General features: G+C 40.8%; 1 protein-coding gene across 4 annotated transcripts in view; it reads left to right on the plus strand.

Annotated features, from left to right (window-relative positions):
• The window catches only part of TSPAN9 (tetraspanin 9), a 175,268-nt gene that overhangs the window by 16,064 nt on the left and 135,102 nt on the right, over positions 1 to 24,102 (plus strand). Inside the window, exon 1 of one of the 4 annotated variants that reach the window (XM_054060366.1) lies at positions 3,317 to 3,381. The exons of 2 other annotated variants lie outside the window; for them this stretch is intronic. Coding sequence is in view for 1 of the 2 variants with exons in the window: in XM_054060324.1 (XP_053916299.1) it covers positions 9,149 to 9,173 (25 nt within the window). In the remaining variant the exon portion in view is untranslated. Of the gene's footprint in view, positions 1 to 3,316; positions 3,382 to 9,049; positions 9,174 to 24,102 lie in introns of those variants that run through there. One more of the 4 variants, XM_054060324.1, reaches the window with a different exon arrangement.

Genomic DNA, 24,102 nt, shown 5'->3' on the forward strand with positions numbered 1-24,102 from the left:
CAATTCTAACCCACTTTGAACTCTTGATTTTTCAGCTGCTGTACTTAAATTCTTGACCCAGCTGTTCATGCCAGCTCTGCACATTATGCTAATGCTGCTCAGCTCCAGAGAGGCTATCTGTGCTTAGATGTTCTTGTCTTAAGGAACCAAGAAAATGAACTTGTTAGAGTACCAAAAGTTTATTTTTTAGTGGATTGTTTCTTTCTTATTATTATTTTGCGTAATTTTGTCCTTTTAATCCCTGAACAGTTTCCTTCAGTGTAGGAGAGAAATGTAGGTTGTGTATCTGTAGCTCCATGTGGATGTAGGTAGGATTTCAGGAGCGGAACTACTTTCTTTGCTACTATTCCTGATTTCTCCCTATCATTTTCAGAGGGATATCTTTGTCACTCAGCAGAAGCATTCACAGTGTCACAGAGGTTAGAGATGACAGTGAGGGGAAAACATCAATATAAAATGGAGTCAATATAAAATTGCATCCTCTTAATGTGTTTCTTGGCACTTTGGTTCAACTTCTACAGATTTTCTGGCAGGTGGGTGCCCCTCAGGCAGCTGAATGTCCCCCAAGTGGAAGCACAGAAGCCTTTTCCTGATATAGGTTATACTTTTTGCGTATTGTATCATTACAGATTGTAGAAGTTATTGCCAAGACTTTGCCAAGCCTGTCGCTTGGGCTGACAGTTCAGTGCTTGTGAAAAAAAGTTGGGGATATGTGTAGGTAACATGAATAGCCATTAATCCTAGTTCTTTCCCTTCTATCAAACTAATTAATCACTCTTCCTCCTTTCTCTTCCTGCTATTGCAGTACTGGGAGTCTGTTAGCTTGTACTCAGCCCTGTGTTGTTCTTGACTACGGTATGCTACTCAGCTGTTTTATCTTTTCCATCCTGCCAGTTCCTTTATTGCCTGCATCTGTATTGTCCTCAGGCTGACATATAGATTAATTTACCTAGTATTGTAGATTTTTTTGTATTTTAAAGGCCTCACTCTAGGAATGTTTAAGAAGGAAAATAGGAGAATTGGGAAACAAATGATCAGTTAGCTAGGATTTGGTGTGCAACATCCGAGGACAGAGTTGTGCTATTAGTGGGAAAGGTGTGGTATAAAGCACTGTTGCTATACAGAGCTTAGTGTGAGAGAGATGGAAAGTCTATTTTATTTCCTCTAATTTGCCCTCAATAGTGGGTTTCAGAGGCTCATGGAGAGACTCCACAAAGTAACTCACCAGGAAACTTCTGCTAAGTGGGCTGCATCAAGCAAATATGATTTATGTTATTTGGTTATTTGATTGAATTGACCTTTGATAAAACCTATTCGAATTTTGACAAGGTATTTAGTAGAAAGCCAGCAATAAAGTCAGATGGAAACTGAAAGACATACCAGCTGACACAAGTCTGTCCAGGAGGAGGTTGAGCAGCAAACATTTTTAGCTGGCCTATTTGATGCTATACAAGATGGATAAAATTTGAACCCAAGGTTGCTAGTACTTGTTTTGCCTTTGTGTGTTTATTTTTACTTTCTGTTTCAGGGACAAGATTTAAGTCAGGCTTCACTGCACATTGCTAGCAGTGGTAGACATGATGAGAGATGCTGTGGGCATGGGGAGTGCATTGTGCGTGGCTAAGAACAGAAACAGTATTCAGTGTCTGTGACTCTGAGCAGGACGGATGACAGATTTGTGGGGAGCAATTGAAAAAGCATGAACTCATCCTTACGGAAAAGTTAGTTTGCATTTCGGTAGAATGTAAACTAAAAGCACGATCAAACTTTGCAGGGGCTCTGCATCTGACATGAGCATTCATAGTGTTGACACTGTAGGTGTTTCGGATTGTTTTGATCCTAATTAAGCCAAAAGGTAATGGGCTTGTCACACAACACTGCTGAGCATAATAAGTATGTTAATGCTAGTTACTGGACAAAACTCGTATAATGACGTATATTTTTGTCATATTAATTTTTGAAATAGTTTTAAAGTGTTTGTGTTGTGAGGTGAAACTAGGTAGTTTCAGATGTCTTTTTTTTAGTGGTTTTGATTTTAAAATGTATTTACTTTTTTATAAGCTTACTTTTAAAAACAAAATGTCTAATAATTAGGTTATATTGTTTCCAGGGATTTATTTTTAGCCTATACAGTGTTTATGAATCTAATTTATGTTGTAAGAGTTATTTGCTCCTCTGACAACATTTCCTACTTATTTCTTACATGGCCTGTACATATTGAAAAGAATATAGAAACAGTTGGGAAGAAGTTAGTGAAAGCTACATGTTGTGATGTGTAAGTTTTGTTCACTCTTTTGATGTTAATAATTTAATGGTTGTTACACAATATAAACTTAAAGCATTGTGAGTGGTTTTGCTTAAAATATGCATTATTAAAGCTGGTTTCTTTTTCTTGTGGCTTGTGGTTCCAAGTTCTGTTCACCTACTAGAAAGTAAAGATGTGCTAAGAACAGGTCGTTGTATGTACCTCACACAAAAAAACTGTCAAGAGTGCTCTTTGTCCAGCCATACCTGTGAGACTTGGTGCTGTTTGGGTCATTCCAGAGACATGCAAGATGGGAAGAAGACTCCAAGAGTGAATTGAATATTGTTAGTTTGCAGTTTTGAATAAGAAAAATAGTATGCTAGCAAAACTGGTATCCTTCTTTATTTTTACAATTTAAATTTATTTTTACAACCCTGTTACTTAATTTAAAAAAAGAGAATTTGTGGAAAGCCTATGAGTACAGTTGTATAATAATACTCTTTATTACCTTTGGCATTTAGTGAAATTTGTATATATCTGGCTTTCAAAGCTTATGGCTTTGAAAATTCGCAACGTTAACCTTCAGTAAGGTCTTTTAAAAGTCACAGGTGTTTGCTGCTTTAGTCTCCAGTGTGCTTTTTGTTTGGTTTGTATTATTTTTTGGGAAGGTGGCTGGTTGGTTTGAGTTTTGGTTTGGTTTTGATTGGTTGTTTTTGCCTTAAAGCTGCCCACGGTGCATCTTTTATTTATTAGTATGATGCACTATGAAATGAAGACTTAAACCGACAAAGAGCTGGTGCCAAGGGATGTACTTTTTTAATGTTTCCTGCTTTTGTATTTTCATGTGAGTGCTTCCTTTGATAGCAGCACGGAACAATACATAGATTAAACTCTGTCTTGTTCTTTTTTGTTGTTGTTAACAATTGTTACTTGTTCAGGAACAGTGGTTTCCAGTTGGCTAGTACCAGTCATCTGCAACTGGTTGATGAGGGTGCAGTTGAGGGAATGCAACCAAGCTCAAACTGTTTTGTTTCAGCTCTTGTTTGTTAAAGCATCTGCATCTACCTAATTTGAAATGCATTAAATGAGACCACTGACCCTCGGATGAATAAGAAGATCGTATCAGTATGTGGAAGGTAATAAAAATATGGGCATAGAAAATTCCTCTTTAAAGGAAGGGTGTGTAAAGAGAGAGAAAGACTAATATTCAACATTTTTATAGGTTAAAATACAGAAACTCTTTAGTGAGTTTGTCCACTTTTTCTTCTCTATACTCAATTTACAGAAAGTTTTAACTATATTTGTGTACCATTGCTTCAAAATAACGTCTGTTAATTCACCTTCTGTACTTTTATTAGCATTATCATAATTCTGTGGATGCCCATTAAGAACAAACATATGAAATAAGTACCTAAAACTGAAAATATGTAGTATTATTGTATATGCTGTCCTGTCTTTTAATTTAGTAGTCTTCCAAGATTCTGAAAAGAAAGCTTTTGATTGCTTTCTGTCATATACAAGAAGAGGAGATTCACTGAAACTCAAAGATGGGAAAAGCAATGAAAGAAAATTGTGTACATCTTTTCATAAAGCATATCATTATTATAGATTGTAGAAGACATCACCAAGGATGATGGTGAGGCTGTGAGTTTAATGCATTTAAACAGTTTGAGGCACAGTTAGTTCATGAACACCTAAATATAATACTCAAGAAATCCTGCCTTGGAGAGAGATAGTAAATGTTTGGATTCAGACATTAAGTCTATTTTCCAGTGGGATTTTCAAGTGTTAGCATTTTTCTGTCTTTACTGACTGCTGTGAGATTCTTGTCCCTTCCTGTGAGAATACTGCACTTGGCATTTCAAGACTGCTTATGATCTAATATTTTCTGAAGGGAAGCGCCGGCAGGCTCTGCATTATGGCGTATCTTCTGGCCTGGTTATGGTGCCCACAAACTTCCCGTCAATGGACTGGTGAACTGGCACTGTAAGAAGAGGGCACATGAGAGCATCACCATGTGATGGGAAAATTTTTGCATGAGATTGGATGCAAGTTATTCTTCAGCAAAATAGGAGACCTTTTCCATTTCAGTAACTTCTGTCATGCAATAGGTGTGCATTATGGAAGTGTGGAAAAAGAGAGAAAGGAAACAGGCTCCAAAGCCCTGGGGAGTTAGTCTACCTGTAGCTATAGAACAGTTAACAAAGGGGATGGGAAATGGCCTTTGGGTTAGATGAGCTGTTTTGTAAAAGTGGATGGATGCCAGACTAGATGGTCTACTAACTCAGAGATTTCCAAGGGATGGTAAGTATGCTAGTTAAGCATGCCTCTGCAGCAGAATTCTGTTATCATGCTGAGAATATGCATAAAGCAGCAGCATGCTGTGAGAGTATGTAGGTGATTTTCAAACTCCTGTACTTGGTTAACTCTGACCTCCTCTACTTTAGAGACTTTGATATTCCTCTGAAATATTTAAAAACATCATTCTCTGTTTTAAAATGGTATTTATCTTTCGTCGTCCTAAATATTTAACTGTGCTTCAGAGATCCAGGGTACTTACTGCGATGTAATGCCCGCTGCTGATATTGATGTGAACAGCATAGAATTTTTTAGCAGACTTTGTGAAACTGCCAAACAAAAGTAGCTGTGTAATGTGCATGACTGTTTCTGTATGTGTAACTGAGAGTCATGGGAGCAACTCAAAGCCAAGTATTACATCAGACTCTGCATACCAGGCAGTGATTTGTTTTGGCCCTGCTTGGTTATTGCTGCTCTCAGAGTTTGTGTCAGCAGGTCTACTCATGATTGCTATGAGGTTTTAATCTAGACGAATGGCATTAAATGTAGGTCCCATCATTGACTCTTGTGGTCAGATACTTGACACTATTCTACAACTGGCAACCTTCATGCTAGTCATGGTTCTTATGGAGCAGATACGGTAAGGATAATGGCACTGTAGAGGTGATACACAGGCCAAGGGTGATCATCTGTGTCATGGAAACTTCCCAAAGACTTGCTTCCAGCCTGGCTTAGGAACCTTGTGTCTGTAGGACCTTGTGCATATTCATATCCATATCCATATAATTGTGCTGAAGGAGGGAGTGGGGACACTAACGTAAATTTTCTTGAAGCAGTTCTAACCAAGCATGTAAGCTGTGGTTGAGCAGCCCGAATGTTCCTCAATGCTACAAACATATGGCAGCATTCCTTGTGATTGCAGAACAGGAAACCCTGGTGTAGGTATTTAATGCCAGATGGTAGTGCCACTTCAAATACCATTTAAAAGCATTTATAAATGCAGTTGCTTCAGAGTGGTGAGGACCCATGAATAAATAAATAAGTAAATAAATATCAATATTTGTGATGGTCATGCCGCAAATCCATGAGCTACACACTCACGTCTGTGCTTCTTTTGACTTGCACAATCGCAAGAAGGTGGTTCATCTATCTGTGTGGTGATTCGGAGGCTGACAAGGTCACTCTCAGCGTGAAAATCAAAAGCAAAATTTATTCTGACTTTGACCAAAATAAACAGACGAAATACTCAGGTGCACAGCCAAGGTATGGGGGGGGCAGCTTCCCAAAGTTGCAGAAAACAGATTTCAGTCTGTTCACATCACAATCTGATCCCTGAACACAGCCAAGGTCACTTGGATTCTATGGGACACACACCGATGCCAGTCAAGAAACAGTAAGGTAAATGATAGGGAGAGAAAGAGAAAGCAGGGGAAAAAAAAATCAATGGGCAGCAGCAGTTCCTCGGGAACACGTGGTTGCTGCAGCAGCAGCAGCTTTGTCCAGGCCACGTGGTCCAGGCTGGTCATGTTGAAGTGATGGGTGCACACGCCACATGGCTCCTCATGAGTTCTTTTATCAGGCCAATCTGTGCCCCATCAGCACATGGCCAGGGGTCTTGCCACACACATGCAGAGGCTCCTTCAGGAGGGTCTGGCCAGGGCAGTTATGTTGGGCGTCAGGGGTGTCAGTGCCTACTGCTGCATCTTCTCCCCCATCACAGCCGGCTCAGGAGCTGGAGCTCAGCCAGGCAAGAAGGAGTGGTGTGCTTGCTCCTACACCTCCCCTCCCATTGAACCTGGGACCACAGACCAGACCCTCAGGCGATATCCTAAGATCAGTCTTTGGGGAGCTCCTGCTGCTGCACCCCCTCCGCTATTCATTGCCAGTGCCCCAAAAGAAGGGCACAAATGGCCAGCCTTGAGCCGGAGTGTTTAAGGCAAACAAAGAAGTAAACTCAGACTTTACAGTGATGTTACTATCAGAAAGGCTGTTGAATCTATGATATCCCTGAGTCCCTTGTGGTTAAGGTTATAAGGTGAGATCATTTGCAGAATCATTCAGATTGGAAAAGGACCTCCTGGGATCATTAGCCCAACTCCTCCTCAAAGCAAGATCAATGCTGATCTCAGACTAGGCTGCTTAAGCTTTGTCTGCGTAGACTGTGAAGATCTACATGAGTATTCCACAGCCCCTGAGATACCTGTTCCAATACTTCACAGCAGTGAGTATTTTATGTGCTGTGGCAACTTCAATGTGTTGTCTCTTGATTTCCAGCTTTATACCTTGGTAAAGGGCCTTGCTCTATATTCTCAGTAACCTTCTCTTAGGAACTGATAGTCTGCTGTTCTGTTCCCCCAAAGCCTTCCCAGACTACACAAGCACAGATCCTTTTCAGCAGAACTCTTTTCCTGGTGGCCTGTTTCTTTGGCCTGCCTTGGTCTCTCAAAATGGTAGCTCTCTGCCCTGGAGCATATTGACTGCATCCCCTAGTTTGCTGTTGTCTACTAACTTGTTGAGAGGGTGCTTTGTTACCTTCTGCAGGTCACCGATAAAGATGTTAGACAGGACAAGCCTGAAGATAGACCTATGCGGTACTCTACATGTTAGTGGGCTGCACCCTAGAATGCATCCTATCTCATCTCCGGGACTTCTACAGGTTGAGATTTTTTAGTACATTCTTCACTCTATTCTCTTCTGCTACTGATAGTAGTAATCTGTCTGCACAGTATCATCTGGCTCCGGTAAGGCTTACATTTTTCTATCTGCTCTTTTGCTGCTACTGTAGCTTTTCTTGTTGCCTTTAATGTCCCTTGGCGGTTTGAAATTTAGGTTAGCTTTGACTTTCCTAGCACTCTGCACAAGAAGGGGTTTTGTTTTCCTCCTTTGTAACCTGTCTTAATTTCTGTCCTTTGTGAATGTCCTGTTTGCAATAGAGCTCAGTCCTATGTTCTTTATTTAGCCAAGCCAGTCTCCTATGTGTGTACTTATTTTCCTGAGCAGTAGTAGAACAGACTGTTCTTGTGCTTTGAAGATATTGCCCTCAAAGACATGTCAGGCTGTCCTTCCCTGATTTCAAAGCTAGAAGGTCACTCATTCTAAAACAGTCTATGACTTCTCTGAGACTTCTCTGAGACTGCAGGCCTGCACTAGGTGTAATATAGGTTTTAGTGATGTGTCAGGTTGTTGCGAACAAGTTTTTTTAGATAAAACTCATAATTAAATAATAGTGTGACTTAATAGAGTTCAGTGATAAATATGGTCACATTATTATCACACAGAAAACAATATATGAAGGGAAAATTGGGTTATAAGTGATGTGAAGTTTTTTGCATGGAGATTGGGGATGCAGAAATGTAAGTGAGACCCTCCTGTCAAGTCATGAGGTTCAGAAAGGACCCTCTTGCTTTCTAAACTCCTTCTCAGAGAGGAGTCTAGGTGTGGCCGGATCCAGTCCTAATCCAAGACTTGGTGATGAGTTTATGGCTAAGTGTTGCAGAGGGCAAGGAAGGATTATGTATGCATGCCAGATTCTTTGTATCAATTAGCTAAGATTTGAAAGTATCATCTTGTGTCTCTACCCTACCCACTTCCCGTCTGAGCATTCTGCCAACTGCTGCCAGGGATGTGCGCTAACTTCTTTCAGGTTTCATTTCACTCTGAAGTCCGAATTTGTGGTTTCGCGAAGCAGACTCGGGCATCAGCTTTCACAAAATGAACAATTTAAGGGAAGGATACAGCAGCAGTAGACTCTGCAGAGAGGGGCCAATGTGAACCAAGAAATCCTCGGAGAGTTCTACCCTTACAGAGTATTTACCCACCCTTCACGAGATGCTTTGGTCCTATAGTAATATTTGGGTGTGGGGGTCTTCTTGTTCCTCATTGAATTCCTTTGCTGATTGTTATCTTGTCTTGGTGCAGCTGGTGTTGATGATTATATCCTTGAACCCTCTGTATTTTCCTGGTTTTCATTGATTCTTGAGGCCATGTTTTAACTAAAGAGGTTGCACATGCTGTGAAAAGTTTTAACTGGAAATTCCCAAATTGTGGCCTGATGCTTCAGAGCAAGTCTTGCTACTTATGCTAAGAAAGCTAAGCAAACAGCATACAATATTATAACTCTAGAATTTTATTCAGGCTAAGGCATACTTAGTCACACAATATTCTAAGTCTAAATGATTTATTCTAAATAGTACTTATTTAAGCTAAACAACTATTCCCCGTGAAAAAGGGGGATTGCCTGGTATATGATCCGGCTGCCATCCAGGGAGGATGCAAATGGGGCTCATCTGTTGTTGGTAGAAGATCTCGTTGCTTCAAGAAACACCCTTGAGAGACATCTGAGTGCAAGGGGAGATCATGACCATGCAGTGATACTGCCAGGCATGGAGGGCTCAGAGAAGGCTCGCTTAGGCTGTCATATTTAGGGGGTAAAAGTGATTGACTTGTAGTTAAAATTGCGTATGAGGCACCTTATCAGTGTTGACTGCATCACTGTGCTTCTTACAGGTTTCTTGGAGGAGTTCTTGGTCTGGCAGTGGGCAGGCCTTTCTTTCCTCTGGAATCTGAGCCAAACTGCTGCTGGTTTGGTTAAGGGAGGGTGCTAGAATGCTTCCATCACACAAGTCTGCTGGTAAGCTATAGGAAGTGTAATCCCCTGTCTTGCAACAATCACATCCGTGTTTCAGACACTATTCTGAAAATACTCAGCTATTGCTGACTGAGGTAGTACACCCATGGTATCACGTGGAGATATTCTCCTAGTCCTGAAAGAAGAGTAGATATGTGATTACATTGTTGCAACTGAGCTAATCACCCTTAGGCTCAGCAGAATTAATGAGATCCGGAACAGTACTGTCCTGATGCAACTCCCCTGTAGCTGGTTCTGCAGCAAACTTGCTCAGTACTAGCTCTGAGTGAATGCTCTGTATTTAATACAACAAACCCACCCATGAATAATAGATCTGCTGATTTCCATTGAACTATGTGCTTATATCCAGCTTTCAATGGGGCCCTGACTCCCTCAGTAGTAACCCTAGCTGAATCTGATACAGCAATCCAGATGTGGTGGTGACTTTTTTCCTAGTCATTAAATCCTTGATTTGTATTTTCCCTTTTTAGCCCATTAGATAGCTTATCTTGAGACCTTATCTGTTAGAACATATCTCTTTCTTCTATCAGTACCTAATATTCTTAGGAAGGTTTCACTTATTGGACATATTTACTTTATTAATTTTGTTATTGGTGCTCAGGATTTCATTTAATTTGCTGGTAAAGAACTTTATGCCCTTCAGAGAAGGTTTCTCTCTGGGCTTTCCTTGTTCTGCTTGCTATTTAAACTCAAGTTAAAATTCATATGTGGGGCCTGAGGAGGAGAATTTTTAAATTGTGCTTATATATAAAACCTTATTTTAAATAAAGTGAGTTATAAAATCCAGTAGTTCTCCTTTAGTTTTAATATTTGCTTATTTTGCAGCATCGGCTGTGGAAACAAGTGATTGATATTTTTCTGTTTAAAAATTCTAATAGTTTCTTTCTTTAGCATCAGACAGAACCTTTCTTTGGGCACTGTTTTCAGTAAAAAACCTCTCGTGATTTCACATAGCTTGCTGCTGTGGGCAGAGTGGCATCTTATGAAGATATTTAATTTTTTTAATATTTATTTTATTTTTATATGATATTTTAATTTTATTTTTATCTATATTTATATATTATATTTTTATTTTATTTTTAATATTATATTTTAAAGACAAAACTGGCCCACTTCTCTTTTAAAAATCTACTTGTTAATTTTTGGCATTACAGTCGTTAACGAGACACCACAGTAATTAATTTCTTAACTCAAGTATCTTTTCAGTCTTCCTCTTGGCTAGCCTTTGCATTAATTTTGACACTAGAGGGCAGTTTAAACATTTCAGTTCTTTCAGAAAACCAGCTTTAGGAGAACAGCTTTCATTTCTCATTACCAAAAGAAAAGAGTTTTGTTAACCACCTATTGTTTGATGTTTATGTTCAGCTATTAATTTGCTTTCTTTCTTTCAATTCTATTAAAAACTAAAAAACTAGCTTTTATCTTTCCAGCTTTCTGTGTGCTTTTATAGCTTTATTATGCAGTTAGACTGATCAGCTAGTCAAGGGGGGAAAATAGTTTTATATTTTAGTAGCCTTGAAGGCATACTGCTTGTACTTCCTGTATGATTAGGTGGGTCTTTTGAACCACTTCGTTTCAGAAACAAGGAGAGCCAGAGATAGGAATGCATTCAAGATCCCTACTGTTGATTTTTCTCAATAAAGTAAAAGTTTATTTTATAGCACTTCCAATTAATTTTGTAGGTTTTCTTGGTATATAATTTTAAGTTAAATTCCAAACAGTTTAGTTGACCTTTCTTTATTCTATACTCTGCTTCAAATTAATTTTTTTCCCTAGCAGAGCTTCAGATTAGTAATTCCTGTCTTTCCAGAAATTATTCTAGTCTCTCAGGAATCAGAAAACATAATCCAGTATGAAGACTTTAGAAAGGAAAGGCCAAAACAGTTAAAATTTATTATTTTGAGAGCTGACATGAAAATAGCCAACAGGAGTTCTTCTCAGCTGAAACCTAAATTTAAAAACATTTCATTTTTTATTAAGGAAGTGTGGTGAAATACATAGTGAAACATAGTATTCTTTGTAAGTTTCTTCAAGGATGTATTGTCAGAACATGATATTGAGTTGTTCTGGCAGTAAAGTTAGAATCTGTTCTGTCTTGTGAGTTGGTTGCTTATGTATCTTTTTTGGGCTTTTTGTGTTGTTTTTTTCCCCCCTATTTTAAATCTATTATGCTTACTGCAACTGTGGAACGGCAGCTGAGTGGTCAAATATTTATTTGCACTTAAACTTCAAATAATGTTTGGAACACTAAGAAAATGGTATCACTAAGCCTTTAAGAAAGGAACTCTCTGTCTCTTGTGATTAGTGTAAGAGATTAATCTGATTTTTTCCTTGATTTGGTGTCAGGTGATTTGTTTCTCTTTCTACAGATTATGTGATCTAAAAAGTAGCCTGTGCTTCTCTTAAGAATGTATTGCACCCTAGCAATTTTGTAGTGACAGTAAGGACATAGTGTTTTCTCTTTCAATATAAGCTTCTGGAATTGTGTAGTTGCAAGTTACTTGTCTATTTTTATAAAAAGCGTTTCCTTAGCTTTCTGAGCTGGAAAGAATTAAAATACCTAAGCTGTGGGCGCAAGCAGTGAGAGGAACAAAAAGTATAATTTATTGTTTTGGAGAAGAAATTAAAAAAAAATTCTTTTCAGACAGTGGACTGAATGGTTTGACTTGTGATGCTGACACTGATGCAGAACTCTGGATTGCAATTTTCCCAGGTTTAAGAAGAGAAAGCCCTGAGCTGGAGTCACTGAGAATGGAATGGCTTTTTTTCTTTTTGTTGTAATATCCTGAAAGTGCTGCGGGTTTTGTGCCTTTGCTTGGTTTCTCCCCTCATTTCTTTTCTATGTTGCAGAGAATATCTACTATATCTGACATTTCCTTGGCAGTTTTTGACATAAGTATCTCACCAGCCTGTGCTGATTTGTAGGACAGATTTTGAAAATGGTTAATACTTCTTTGATTTTTCCATATGGGGTTCTGCAAACTGCAGGGCCACCTGGCTTTTGGGCAGTGCCATAGTACCACTTTAGTATGAGCTAGATTTCCTTAGAAGTGGTTCTAAAAAAATGCAGTAGTAGAGCACTTTTCTTTCTCGTATTGGTTTTGAATCACAAGAAGGAACCAATTAAAATGAGCAAAACTGTAGCATTTTTATTTTGTTCCTAACTGCTAGCCTTGCAAATTGAGAGATTATAGGAGGCTTTACTTATAACGAATAGAAAAGAAGTTGCGGTGAGCTAAATTTTCTTCCTGTGAGGCTTAATTGTTGGGTTGTGATTATGCCCTGAATTGCCACTATGCAATCTCATTGTTTGCAGATGTGCAGAAATTAAACCAGTTGTTAATTATTTTAATGAGTTACAGTCAAAGGCAAATTTCTGCTGCCTCTCTCTGAACTGCATTGCCTTCATAGGAGAAAATAGAGCAATAAACTTTCATTGGCTATTTTTATAACTTTATTTAATAGATGAAACTGCAGCTATGTAGGGGATAAACCTGATGGAAAGAAACTGCTATTCTGAGGACATTTGAAAGAAGAATGCATTTGGAGCTCGACTGCTTGATAGGTCATCCTTCTTCGGATGTGACTCTTGTAAGAGAAGTCACTTTGTAGTAGGCACTTTCTATATTTTAATATATAGGTTTCATGTTTAAAGTTTGTAGTAGACAAATAAGCTCTGGCTTGGTATTTTCCCGTTGCTCCTTTCCTATTTCAAGTAGAAGCAATTGGGAGACTAGCCTCTTTTAGTAGCTTGCTTTATTTTTTGCCTGGTTATACAATGTCCTGGCAACAGTTACTTTGTGGTCTCAGGACAAAAGTTCTTAGAGACGTTTGGATTTTGTTAGTCCATTACAGCTTCCCATAGTGTGTGAGAACTTAAAGGAAGCAGTCCTTTTCAAAAAATAAAAAGCTTTGATATTTTAGATACTGAAAATACTGCTGTTCATTACCATTAACCTTTCCTGCAACATTGGCTTTTGTTTTGATCTTGTTTGAGCTTTGCTTACCAGCACACCTCTGTACCATGTGGCATAAAGCAGACTAGACTCTGAGGCAGTCAGAAGGAGTGGAGCAAATTGTGCTGGTGAAAAAGTTCTGTGGTAGCCCATGACTCTTGTTCTCTTACATCTCAAATCTCTTCTGTGCAGTGTCGGGAAGATGTTGGATGTCTTCCTGTACTCCACTGCATTCTGTCTGGGTGGGATGCGAACAGTGAAGCCATGGTGGTTTTTCCTCTGTTGTACAGTGTGGCATACTTGTGTATTAGGAAGTCATAGGAGTGAAATATGTGAACTTTCCTCCACAATCCCGCTGTCTCTGGAAGATGAGTAATTTAGAAACACTCTTCCAGTGGAAGGGTTTTGCATCAGTTTGTCTCTATACTTCTTTCAGTATAAAATGAATTGGACTGCTGTCTGTTAAGAGCACCACTGCATTGGTTTGGCTGGTGATCCAAATAGCTTAAATTCCCCCTGAAATTTAGTTAAGTCTGTGTGTAATGAATGTAATGGTCTCTTCCTCCCTGAGAGTGTCAAGCTCCTGAGAATAAACATGGAATCTTAGCAATAACAAAAGCCTCCTCTGTCTTGCTCCAGTTTCTCTTAGTTTTCTGATAAAGAAGCATCTGGTTCAGCCTTTAGCTGTCCCCTTACAGGCAATAAATCCTGATACGTTGCCAAGTGGCGTAACATTACATTTCATTTTTATAGAGATTTTTTTGGGAAAAGGGAGCAGTGCACAATAGGTTTATTTGTTGCACGATAAGGTCATTTTTTAAGAATGAAGCAAAACAACAAGCTTTCTACTTTCATCAGCTTTAGTATGTCATTAGTTACTGCTTCCCACATCCAACCCTGTCATTGTGAATTTTATTCTGGGTCATATACAATGATTGTAAACCATATTTAAAAAATAAAACAAAGCAAAACAAAAACAGCCAAAGAAACCCAACCAGAAAAGAAATGTTTGCAAGATGACTTCTTTTTGGCAGGAGTCGTACATTGTATGAACTTCTCACAGATAAACTCTGTTATGGTTGCTTAGTGTATTTCCCATACATAACCACGTGAGAAATCAGTAGTAGCAATGATGATGTCTAATATGCTCATATTACCTGATTCTTGGTGAGATAGGGTGCTGTGGAGCAGCACATCTGTACTACATGACTCTGTTCCTAAAGTAATCTTAGAACTACTTCCTTCTGTACAAAGCTAAATCTGTTTAAAATGTATCTATTCACTTGCTTAAAATCTGAACTGTGTGTCTTGTTAGTTGTAGGAACTAGCTTAGATACTAATAAATATCTGCGCACCATAAAAATGAAGAGAAATGGTGGGAAATGTTTTGAATGAGAAGAAAATAATTCATTTTTTTAAAAACGGAAATTGTTTTCAGTGCTTTCTAAAATGATGGAATTAGAAGCTTTGAGTGTAGAGGCATTGAAGATATTTCTAGAGGTGGGTTATTGTATTTGATAATACACTTAAATTTTGCATTTTTAGAGGAACAGAACAAGATTGGTAGTGGCAGTTCTCTGTTTTAACTGGAGATGTAAGTTTTATGTTGTAAGGATCTAAGAAGTGGTATAGTACAGATTTTTGCTATAGAAATTATAACTGTCCCGGGACTTAAGATTTCAGAAATTTTGGAAGAAACTTAATCAACAAGGGTTAAAGAATGAATATTTACCAGATCAGAGTAGAATAGACCTGAATATTTTCAGTTGGAAAGGACCTACAATGACGACTTAGTCCAACTGCCTGACCACTTCAGGGCTGACCAGAAACTGAAGTATATTATTAAGGCTATTGTCCAGATGCTTCTTGAACACTGACAGGCATGGGGCTTCAACCACTTCTCTAGGAAGCCTGCTCCAGTGTTTGACTGCCCTCTTGGTAAAGACATGCTTCCTAATGTCAAGTCTAAACCTCCCCTGATGGAGCTTTGAGCTATTCCCCTGCGTCTTATGTTATTAAGGTAAGAAGTTCTCTGGGTACCCAGCCTCCTGAGCCAGAAGACAGGAATGGAGTACGGAACAAAGCTCCCATGGTCCAAGAGGAAATGGTTAGAGATCTGCTTGGCCAGTGGGGCTGGATGTGATGGTATTGGAAGAGCTGGCAGAGGTGCTTGCCAAACCCGTTTCCATCATCCACCAGTAGTCCTGCCTGACTAGGGAAGTTCCACTTGATTGGAGGCTGGCAGATGTTACACCCATTTACAAGAAGGGCAGGAAGGCAGATCCAGGCAACTCCAGGCCTATCAGTCTGACCTCAGTGCAGGGGAAGGTCATGGAACAGGTCATCTTGAGTGCTATCTCAGAGCACACACGAGACAACAAGGTGATCAGGCCCACTCAGCATGGGTTTATGAAAGGCAGGTCCTGCCAAACTAACCTGATCTCCTTCTATAACAAGGTGACCTGTTTAATGGATGAAGGAAAGGCTGTGGAGTGTACCCAGATTTTAGTAAAGCCTTTGACACCATTTCTCACAGTATCCTACTTGAGAAACCAGCTTCCACTTGCTTGGACAGGCATACCCTCCGCTGGGTAAAAAAATGGCTGGATGGCCAGGCCCAAAGAGTGGTGGTAAATGAAGTTAAATCCAGTTGGAGGCAGGTCACAAGTGGTGTCCCCTGGGCTTGGTGCTGGGTCCAGTTCTGTTCAACATCTTTATCAATGACCTGGATGAAGGGATTGAGTGCACCCTTAGTAAGTTCACAGATGACACTAGGCTGGGAGGAAGTGTTGATCTGCTGAAGTGTAGGGAGGCTCTACAGAGGGATCTGAACAGCCTGGATCGATGGGCTGAGACCAACAGAATGTGGTTTAACAAGGCCAAGTGCTGAGTCCTGCACTTGGGACACAACAACCCAATGCAGTGCTACAGGCTTGGGGAAGTGTGGCTGGAAAGCTGCCTGGCAGAGAAGTATGTGGGGGTGTTGGTTGACAGCCAACTGAACATGAACCAGCCATGAGTGGCCCAGGTGGCCAAGAAGGCCAATGGCATCTTGAACTATGTCAAAAACAGCATGGCCAGCAGGATCAGTGAAGTGATTGTGTCTCTGTACTCAGCACTGGTGAGGCCACACCTCGTATACTGTGTTTGGTTTTGGGCCCTTCATTACAAGAAAGACGTTGAGGTGCTGGATTGTGTCCAGAGAAGGGCAGCAAAGCTGGTGAAGGGACTAGAGAGCAAGTCTTACAAGGAATGGCTGAGGGAACTTGGGTTGTTCTGTAGAAAGAGAGAAAACTGGAAAAAAGGAGGCTGAGAGGAGACTTTATCACTGGCTACAACTACATGAAAGGAGGTTGTAGAGTGATATGTGTTTGGTCTCTTCTACCAAGTGATAGGTGTTACAACAAGAGGGAGTGGCCTCAAGTTACACCAGGGAAGGTTTGGATTGGACATTAGGAAAAATTTCTTCACTGAAAGGGTTATAAGGCACTGGAACGGCTGCTCAGGGAGATAGTTCAGTTACCATTCCTGGAGGTGTTTAAAAGACAGGCTGATGAAATGCTTAGGGGTATGATTTAGTAGTGGACAGGTACGGTTGGGCTTGATGATCTCAAAGGTCTTTTCCAGCCTAGGGATTCTATGATTCAATGGTCATATTGCTGGATACGCAGGAGAAGAGACCAGAACCTCCCTCTCCTTTTCCCCCCCTCAGGAAGCTATAGAGTGCAATGAGGTTGCCTCTTAGCCTTCTTTTCTCCAAACTAGACAAACCCAGAGTCCTTGGCTGCTCGTCACAGGATGTGTCTTCCAGCCCTCTCACCAGTTTTGTTGCCTTCCTCTGGGTGAATTCAAGAACCTTAACATCCTTCTTAAATTGTGGGGCCCAGAACTGCACACAGTACTAAAGATGAGGCCGTACCAACACTGAATACAGTGGGATGATCACCTGTTTTGACCGGCTGGTTTGATGCACCCTTGGATGCTGCTTGTCCTCTTGGCTGCCAGGGCATGCTGCTGACTCATGTGGAGCCTGCTGTCAACCAGCACCTCCAGATCCCTCTCTACAGCCACTCCTCTCCCAGCTTATACTTGTGTTTGGCATTACTCTGTCTCAGATACAGAATCCAGCCTGTATTCCGATTTTAATGTGATTTCATCCCATTAGTCAGGGCCCAATGCTTCTATCTATCCAGATCTCTCTGCAAAGCCTCTTGTCACTCAGGAAAATCAGCAGCACCTCCCCAGATAGTATTAACAGCAAACTTGCTAATGGTGCATTCAACTACATTGCTAAAAACGTGAAACAGAACTGGCCCTAGAATTGAGCCCTGAGGAACATTGGTATGTGGTCCATCACCAGCCTGATGTAGCCGCATTCACTACAACACTTTGAGCTTTGCCATTCAGCTGGTTCTTCATCCAACACAATGTGAACCTGCTGGTCTTGCAGTTGGTCAGTGTGTCCAGATGGATTTTGTGAGGGAAGCCTTACTGAAATCTAGAATACATTTTTATCTATCTTTGCATACAAATTGTAGGTTCTCTGAGCCTCTCAGCAACATGGCCATTGGAGACGAAGGGACAAAAAAAAACTCAGAGGGGAAAAAAAAAGAAGGCAGAGAACAAAAAGTAAAATGTCACTTAACTGTTACAAGTACAACAGATGCTGTTTTGTGTGGATTTTTCCCGTCTTTCTGTAGAACTGACTACCTTCTTTAGAATTTACGATGTGGCATGCGTAAGGTTGATGGACATTTCAGCACATCTGTGTAATCTATTATTAGTTTATATGTCTGAGGCTATCAAAAGGAAATCAAAACAGCTTAATTTCCACAATTTAAAATTAATTTTTTGATTATTTTGATTTATTGTAACGAAGAATTTGCTGAGCAAATAATTGACTCGGGAATTAGTAACTATAAGGGTTCAAACTATTTTCAAGGTCGTACATAACTCAGCTGTAGCTAGGAAAGCTCACAGTATTTGCAAAGTTTAAGTCCAGTGCTGGCTTTTTCTTTTCTTGTTTTTGTTGTTTAGTCCAATTAATTTGACCCTGCAGCCCTCCATAATCATGGTCTTTCTAGAAAGATCCATATTTCAGAAGTATTCGAGTTGGCTCAAGCCACATTCTCCTGGGCGGTTTGCCAGGAACCTGAAGGCTTCTCCTAAATTGCCTGTCTTGCTCTCAGCTGCTCTTCTCTTTTGTTGGTTTTTGCTTAGTCCTCCACCTGGCGTTTTACTGGGACAAGGCAAGTAGCAGAAAGTGGTAGTATCTATAATATGTGTAGGTTGCAGCTTCATAGCATAATTGTAGGGAAGTATAGATCAGAGATACTGAAGCTAACAGAAAAGTTTTACATGAGGTTGCAACATTTTTGTAAGAGAGACAGTACTGGCTGACAGAGCATAAGTAGAGCATCCATGGCTTCAGCTATAATTCTTTAACAGTCTGATTTCAGCTCATTAGGAAATCCAGTGTAGCTTCTTGACGCAGTAATTCTAATGAACTAGGACATACGGTTTCATTAGTCTGTCCCCTGATCACAGTATGAGGCTGCATGTATTTGAGATACTAGGTTTTGTCTGGGCAATAGTTTAGAAATGCTTTATATCACTTTTCAACATCTGTTAATGTTGTTCTAGAGAACAGATTTTTCTCATGTAAAACATGTCTTTGCTTTGAAAATGGGAAGATTTTTTAATACTCTTTGCTACTTGTTTTTTTAAAGTATAAGTCAACCGTCTGTGATATGATGGAAGAGCCTAAAATTAGAGGTTAGGCCCATCCACTAAAGCATAACCTTCTGGTAGCTAATAGCAAAACAATGCTTTCCTTAAGAAATAATCAGTTGGGCAACTTTATTGTAGGTGTCTCTGATATTGTGTGGAAAGATGCACAGACCTTCAAAAGACTAGGTTGTCAAGGGAAGGTTAGAAATTAGTAGGAGTGCTAGTTTTGGTTAAAATTTGGTACTGCCTTCTTTCATTCAGTATTCAGTGTAGCTGGGAGGATGAAGAAGGAGACCATGGGAGAGTTGCAAAGAAGACACGGTTCTCTGTTAAGTTAGTTGTGAGGTTTGTTTCTTAAGCTATCAGGCATAAAAATTCATTTATTTAACAAGTTTTGAATTTGGATAATTTGCTGCAATAGTTGATGAACAAGAAATGTTTGCACAATGTAATAGTGTGATAGTTGCTTCTGCCTATATCGTATTAACGGCAATTATGTTTACAAATATTAACTACAGTTGTCCCATGAAGAACCAGCATGTTTGGAGATGCACCAGTGAGCTGCAGCTGATACATCTAAGCTCCATTACAAATCTGGGGAAAGCAGGTGTCTGGGGTGTGTTTCACCCTTTTAACAGTGGCATGAAAAGGCCTCACTTTTCCTAGAAAGAATTTTTTGCATTTTTTGTTCACTGGGTCTGCTGATTGCAAGCTGTTGTGCCCGGTGCCGAGTGTTTTTTTTTTTTTTCCCAGTGGTGTTATTTAGAGTGGTTCTGCACTGAATGGGCACCAGCTTTCTTAGTAACAAATTGTAAATTGTTAAATAAGCTTCTTCTCAGTACTGTCTTATCTGGGCGAGGGAAAAGAGGTAGCTGAGTGTTAGCAAAATTTTCTCTGGGTGGCCCAGTTTGTATTGGAGATGCTACGTGTCACTCGTAATACTTTTTGGTTTTTCTTCACAATTAAATTGCAGCCTTGCCATTCTTGATCATTTGCTTTCTTGAATATTTAAAGTACACATTTTTAAAGTTCACAGGGTAAAGAAAGTAAGTCTAAAACACTGAAGGTTGTGTGGATGATAAAAGAAGCTGGGGGCACTAATTATTCAACTGTATGAGGCAGACTTAGAGAAAACTCAAAATCAGAATTTCTCAGAATATTTGAAATTGGAAAGAGGAATCTTTCTGTGGTAAAATAATTTGAGGTTTCTACAGGTAAACAGGAAAATGGGAGTTTTTTGCAGACTGGAAATAGGTAGTTTGGTGAAGTGCCTGTAAGTCTCTTTAGTGTAACTGTGCCAACCAAGTAACTTATGTTTCAGAAACTGCTGTGCAAGAAGTGGGAGCTTTCAAATTCGGGAATGGTAGCCATTCAGTATCATGAAAAACAAACTGGAATGCTAAGAGTCGGGGGAAAAAAAGCATAATGCTATAAATGAACTGCAAATGTGCAGTAATAGCCATACAAGAGCTCAGTATTGCAGCTTATTTATTATACTTTTCTTGGTAGACATATATCATTAAACTTCCTGTTAGAGCTGCAGTTTAGATTAGTTCTTCAGGTGGGAATATCTGCAGTGGCAAGCTGAATTTTGCTAGTGTGTTGGCATTTAAATTTCCATTTTATATCAATTTAAGCATGGGATTGAGGCAGACAGAAAGCATGGGATGACAAGGGATGAGGACAAGGCTGAGGTACTTAATGCCTTCTTTGCTTCAGTCTTTAATAGTAGGGGAAGTTGTTCCCCCTGTGTACAAACCCAGGAGTTAGAGGAGCAGAATGAGGCTCCCATGATCCAAGAGGAAGTGGTTAGAGCCTTGCTTGCCCAGATAGACACTCACAAGTCTATGGGTCTGGATGGTATCCACCCAAGAGTATTAAAGGAGCTGGTGGATGTCCTTTCCAAGCCCCTATACATCATCTTCCAGTGGTCGTGGCTGACTGGGGAAGTTCCACTGGCTGGCTGGTGGTGTGGCCATCTACAAGAAGGGTTGCAGGGATGATCCGGAGAACTACAGGCCTGTCAGTCTGACGTCAGTGCCGGGGAAAGTCATGGAACAGGTGATCTTGAGTGCTATCATGAAGCACATGCAAGAGAACCGGGTGATCAGGCCCAGTCAACATGGGTTCACAAAAGGCAGGTCTTGCCAAACTAACCTGATCGCCTTCTATGACAAAGTGAATCAACTACTGGATGAGGGAAAGGCTGTGGACGTAGTCTTCTTGGACTTCAGTAAAGCCTTTGACACAGTTTCTCACAGCATTCTGCTTCAGAAACTGTCAGCCTCTGGCCTGGACAGGCACACACTCTCCTGGGTTGAAAACTGGTTGGATGGCCAGGCCCAGAGGGTGGTGGTAAATGGAGTTAACTCCAGCTGGAGGCCAGTTACAAGGGGGGTTCCTCAGGGCTCAGTACTGGGTCCAGCCCTGGTCAATGTCTTTATCAGTGACCTGGATGAAGGCATTGAGTGCACCCTTAGCAAGTTTGCAGGTGACACTAAACTGGGTGGAAGTGTGGACCTGATTGAGGGTAGGGAGGCTCTGCAAAGGGATCTGAACAGGGTGGACCACTGGGCTGAGACCAGTGGTGTGAAGTTTAACAAGGCCAAATGCCGTGTCCTGCACTTGGGGCTTAACAACCCTATGCAGTGCTACAGACTAGGAGAAGTCTGGCTAGAAAGCTGCCTAGAGGAGCAGGACCTCGGGGTGTTGGTTGACAGCCGACTGAACATGAGCCAGCAGTGTGCCCAAGTGGCCAAGAAGGCCAATGGCATCTTGGCTTGTATCAGAAACAGCGTGACCAGCAGGTCAGGGGAGGTTATTCTCCCTCTGTACTTGGCACTGGTGAGACCACACCTTGAGTAGTGTGTTCCGTTCTGGGCCCCTCACCACAAGAAGGATGTTGAGGCTCTGGAGCGCGTCCAGAGAAGAGCAATGAAGCTGGTGAGGGGGCTGGAGAACAAGTCTTATGAGGAGCGGCTGAGAGAGCTGGGGTTGTTTAGCCTGGAGAAGAGGAGGCTGAGGGGAGACCTTATTGCTCTCTACAACTACCTGAAAGGAGGTTGTAGAGAGAAGGGAGCTGGCCTCTTCTCCCAAGTGACTGAGGACAGGACAAGGGGGAATGGCCTGAAGCTCCGTCAGGGGAGGTTCAGCCTGGACATAAGAAAAAATTTTTCATGGAAGGAGTCTTTGGGCACTGGAACAGGCTGCCCATGGTTGAGTCACCTTCCCTGGAGGTGTTTAAGGGATGGGTGGACGAGGTGCTGAGGGGTATGGTTTAGGGAGTGTTAGGAATGGTTGGACTCGATGACCCAGTGGGTCCCTTCCAACCTAGTCATTCTATGAGTCTATGATTCTATGTCTATACTGTCAAAACTGAAGTGTAGTCAAAGGACCTGAAGCCTTCATTGGCCTATTGGTGGCAGTACTTGCTAAAGTGATGCTTGTGGTCGGTGTTGTACTCTGGCAATTCAGTCAGTAGTGCTTGTTAGAGCTCTAGCCTTGCTTTCAGCTTCTTGCATTTCCTTTTTTTCTGTAAACATGGCTAAAGGGTATTGGGTTGAAGACGGTTAATGTGTGGGAGGCTGGATCTGCTCTGCAGAATACAGCTCTAAGTGGAAGTCAGTGAGGTAATAGTGGAGACTAGCTGTTCAGACTATGTGACATGATGTGGCTTGGCATAGTCATAGATGCTTTGATGTGTGTTAGCTGCAATCTTGCATCTCAGTCCTGTGTTGATATGCAGAGGTTCAGGAGATACCCTTGCACAAACAGTGTGAGACTTTCTGACACCCCCCCCCCCAAAAAAAAAAAAAAGCAAACAACAACCCCCCCAAAAAAAGCCGAAAAAGGGAAGAATTAAACTGTTGACACCAGCAGGTCTAATATATGCTCAGTAAATGAATTTTCTGTTGAACTGAAACTAGATCTGAACTTTGAATCAATAGAGATGACATAACTTAAGGAGTAATGGCAAAATGGAGCTGCGGAAGCGGAGAAAGTCTGTAGTGGAAATAGTCTCCAACAATCAACTGGAGATACTGTTGAGGTCTTGTTTTAAACTGCAGTGTTTCTTTTCTTATGTAAGTCCTATCCTCTGGCCAAAGAGCTCATTTCCATAATCATTATGTGGCTGGTTCTCAAACACACAGTGTATATGTGCATTGCTGTTTTCATTGGCTCAAAACTTCCATCTGTTTGTCAGCAACAAAGATGCTGCATCAGCTTCTTGCTCACTACAGCTGAAACAGAGAATTGCCAAAACATTCTTGAAAGACAAAAAAAAAAAGGGCAGTGCAAATGTGGTGGTCAAACAACTGAGAGTTTCCTCACTCTCCTCTGTAGACTAATAGAGCTTTAATTCCCAGGCTGCTGTTGTGTAGAACTGAAGATCCCAAAGTGTGTCATAGGGAAGAGTGTTTATTATCATTCCCCTTCTGGATGTGGGATCCCAAAGCCTTTGTAGCTCTAAGTGACCTGATGTGTAGCTACCCTTGAAATCCCAGATGCAACTGAAAGGAGAAACTAAAAAGCTTCTGCAGCCAATATGCCATCGTTTCTTGAACAGTTAAGCCACATGCCTTCATTTGAAGGTGTAACTTCTAAATAAGAGGTAATTCACTATTCACTATGCATTGCGTGTCTTCCTGATTTTTACAGTCTTCTTTTTAATAACAGAATATGTGTAAGACCTAGGCTATTGTAGCTTCTGCTAAGCATTTTGGTAACACATAAGTTCTAAGCAGCACCTCCTTGATTTGAAAGATGAGACAGGAAGGAATTATTGTTCAGGGGTAATCTTTTCAGTGAAGATGCTGCACTACATTTATCTGACTGCTGCGGAGCATCATCCGGTATTCTGTAACTCAGAGTCACTAGAATCAGAAGGATCCAGTGCAGGCTGGGATGTGTTTTATCTGTTGGCTACATCTTTGTAAGACTACAAACTAATGCTCCATCTCCATTTGAGGTAGGAGGGCAGTAGGATCAAGATGAAGTGTTGCAGCAGTCTTCATACTTAATCCTATCCCCAGAAATGACAAAAGGCAATATGCCATCTGATACATTTTATGCACAGTAGTCCCAGTTACCAAGGTCATGGCTAATTGCCACTGAGGACCTGAGTAGGGCAGAGTTGCAGAATGTGCTTATGGTGGCCATGAATGATACCTCTCTGAAAAAAGATGTATTAACAGCTGTGCATTCCTATTCTACTGCAGGACAGG

This window comes from Cuculus canorus, chromosome 1 (assembly GCF_017976375.1).
Source record: "Cuculus canorus isolate bCucCan1 chromosome 1, bCucCan1.pri, whole genome shotgun sequence".
NCBI lineage: Eukaryota > Metazoa > Chordata > Aves > Cuculiformes > Cuculidae > Cuculus > Cuculus canorus.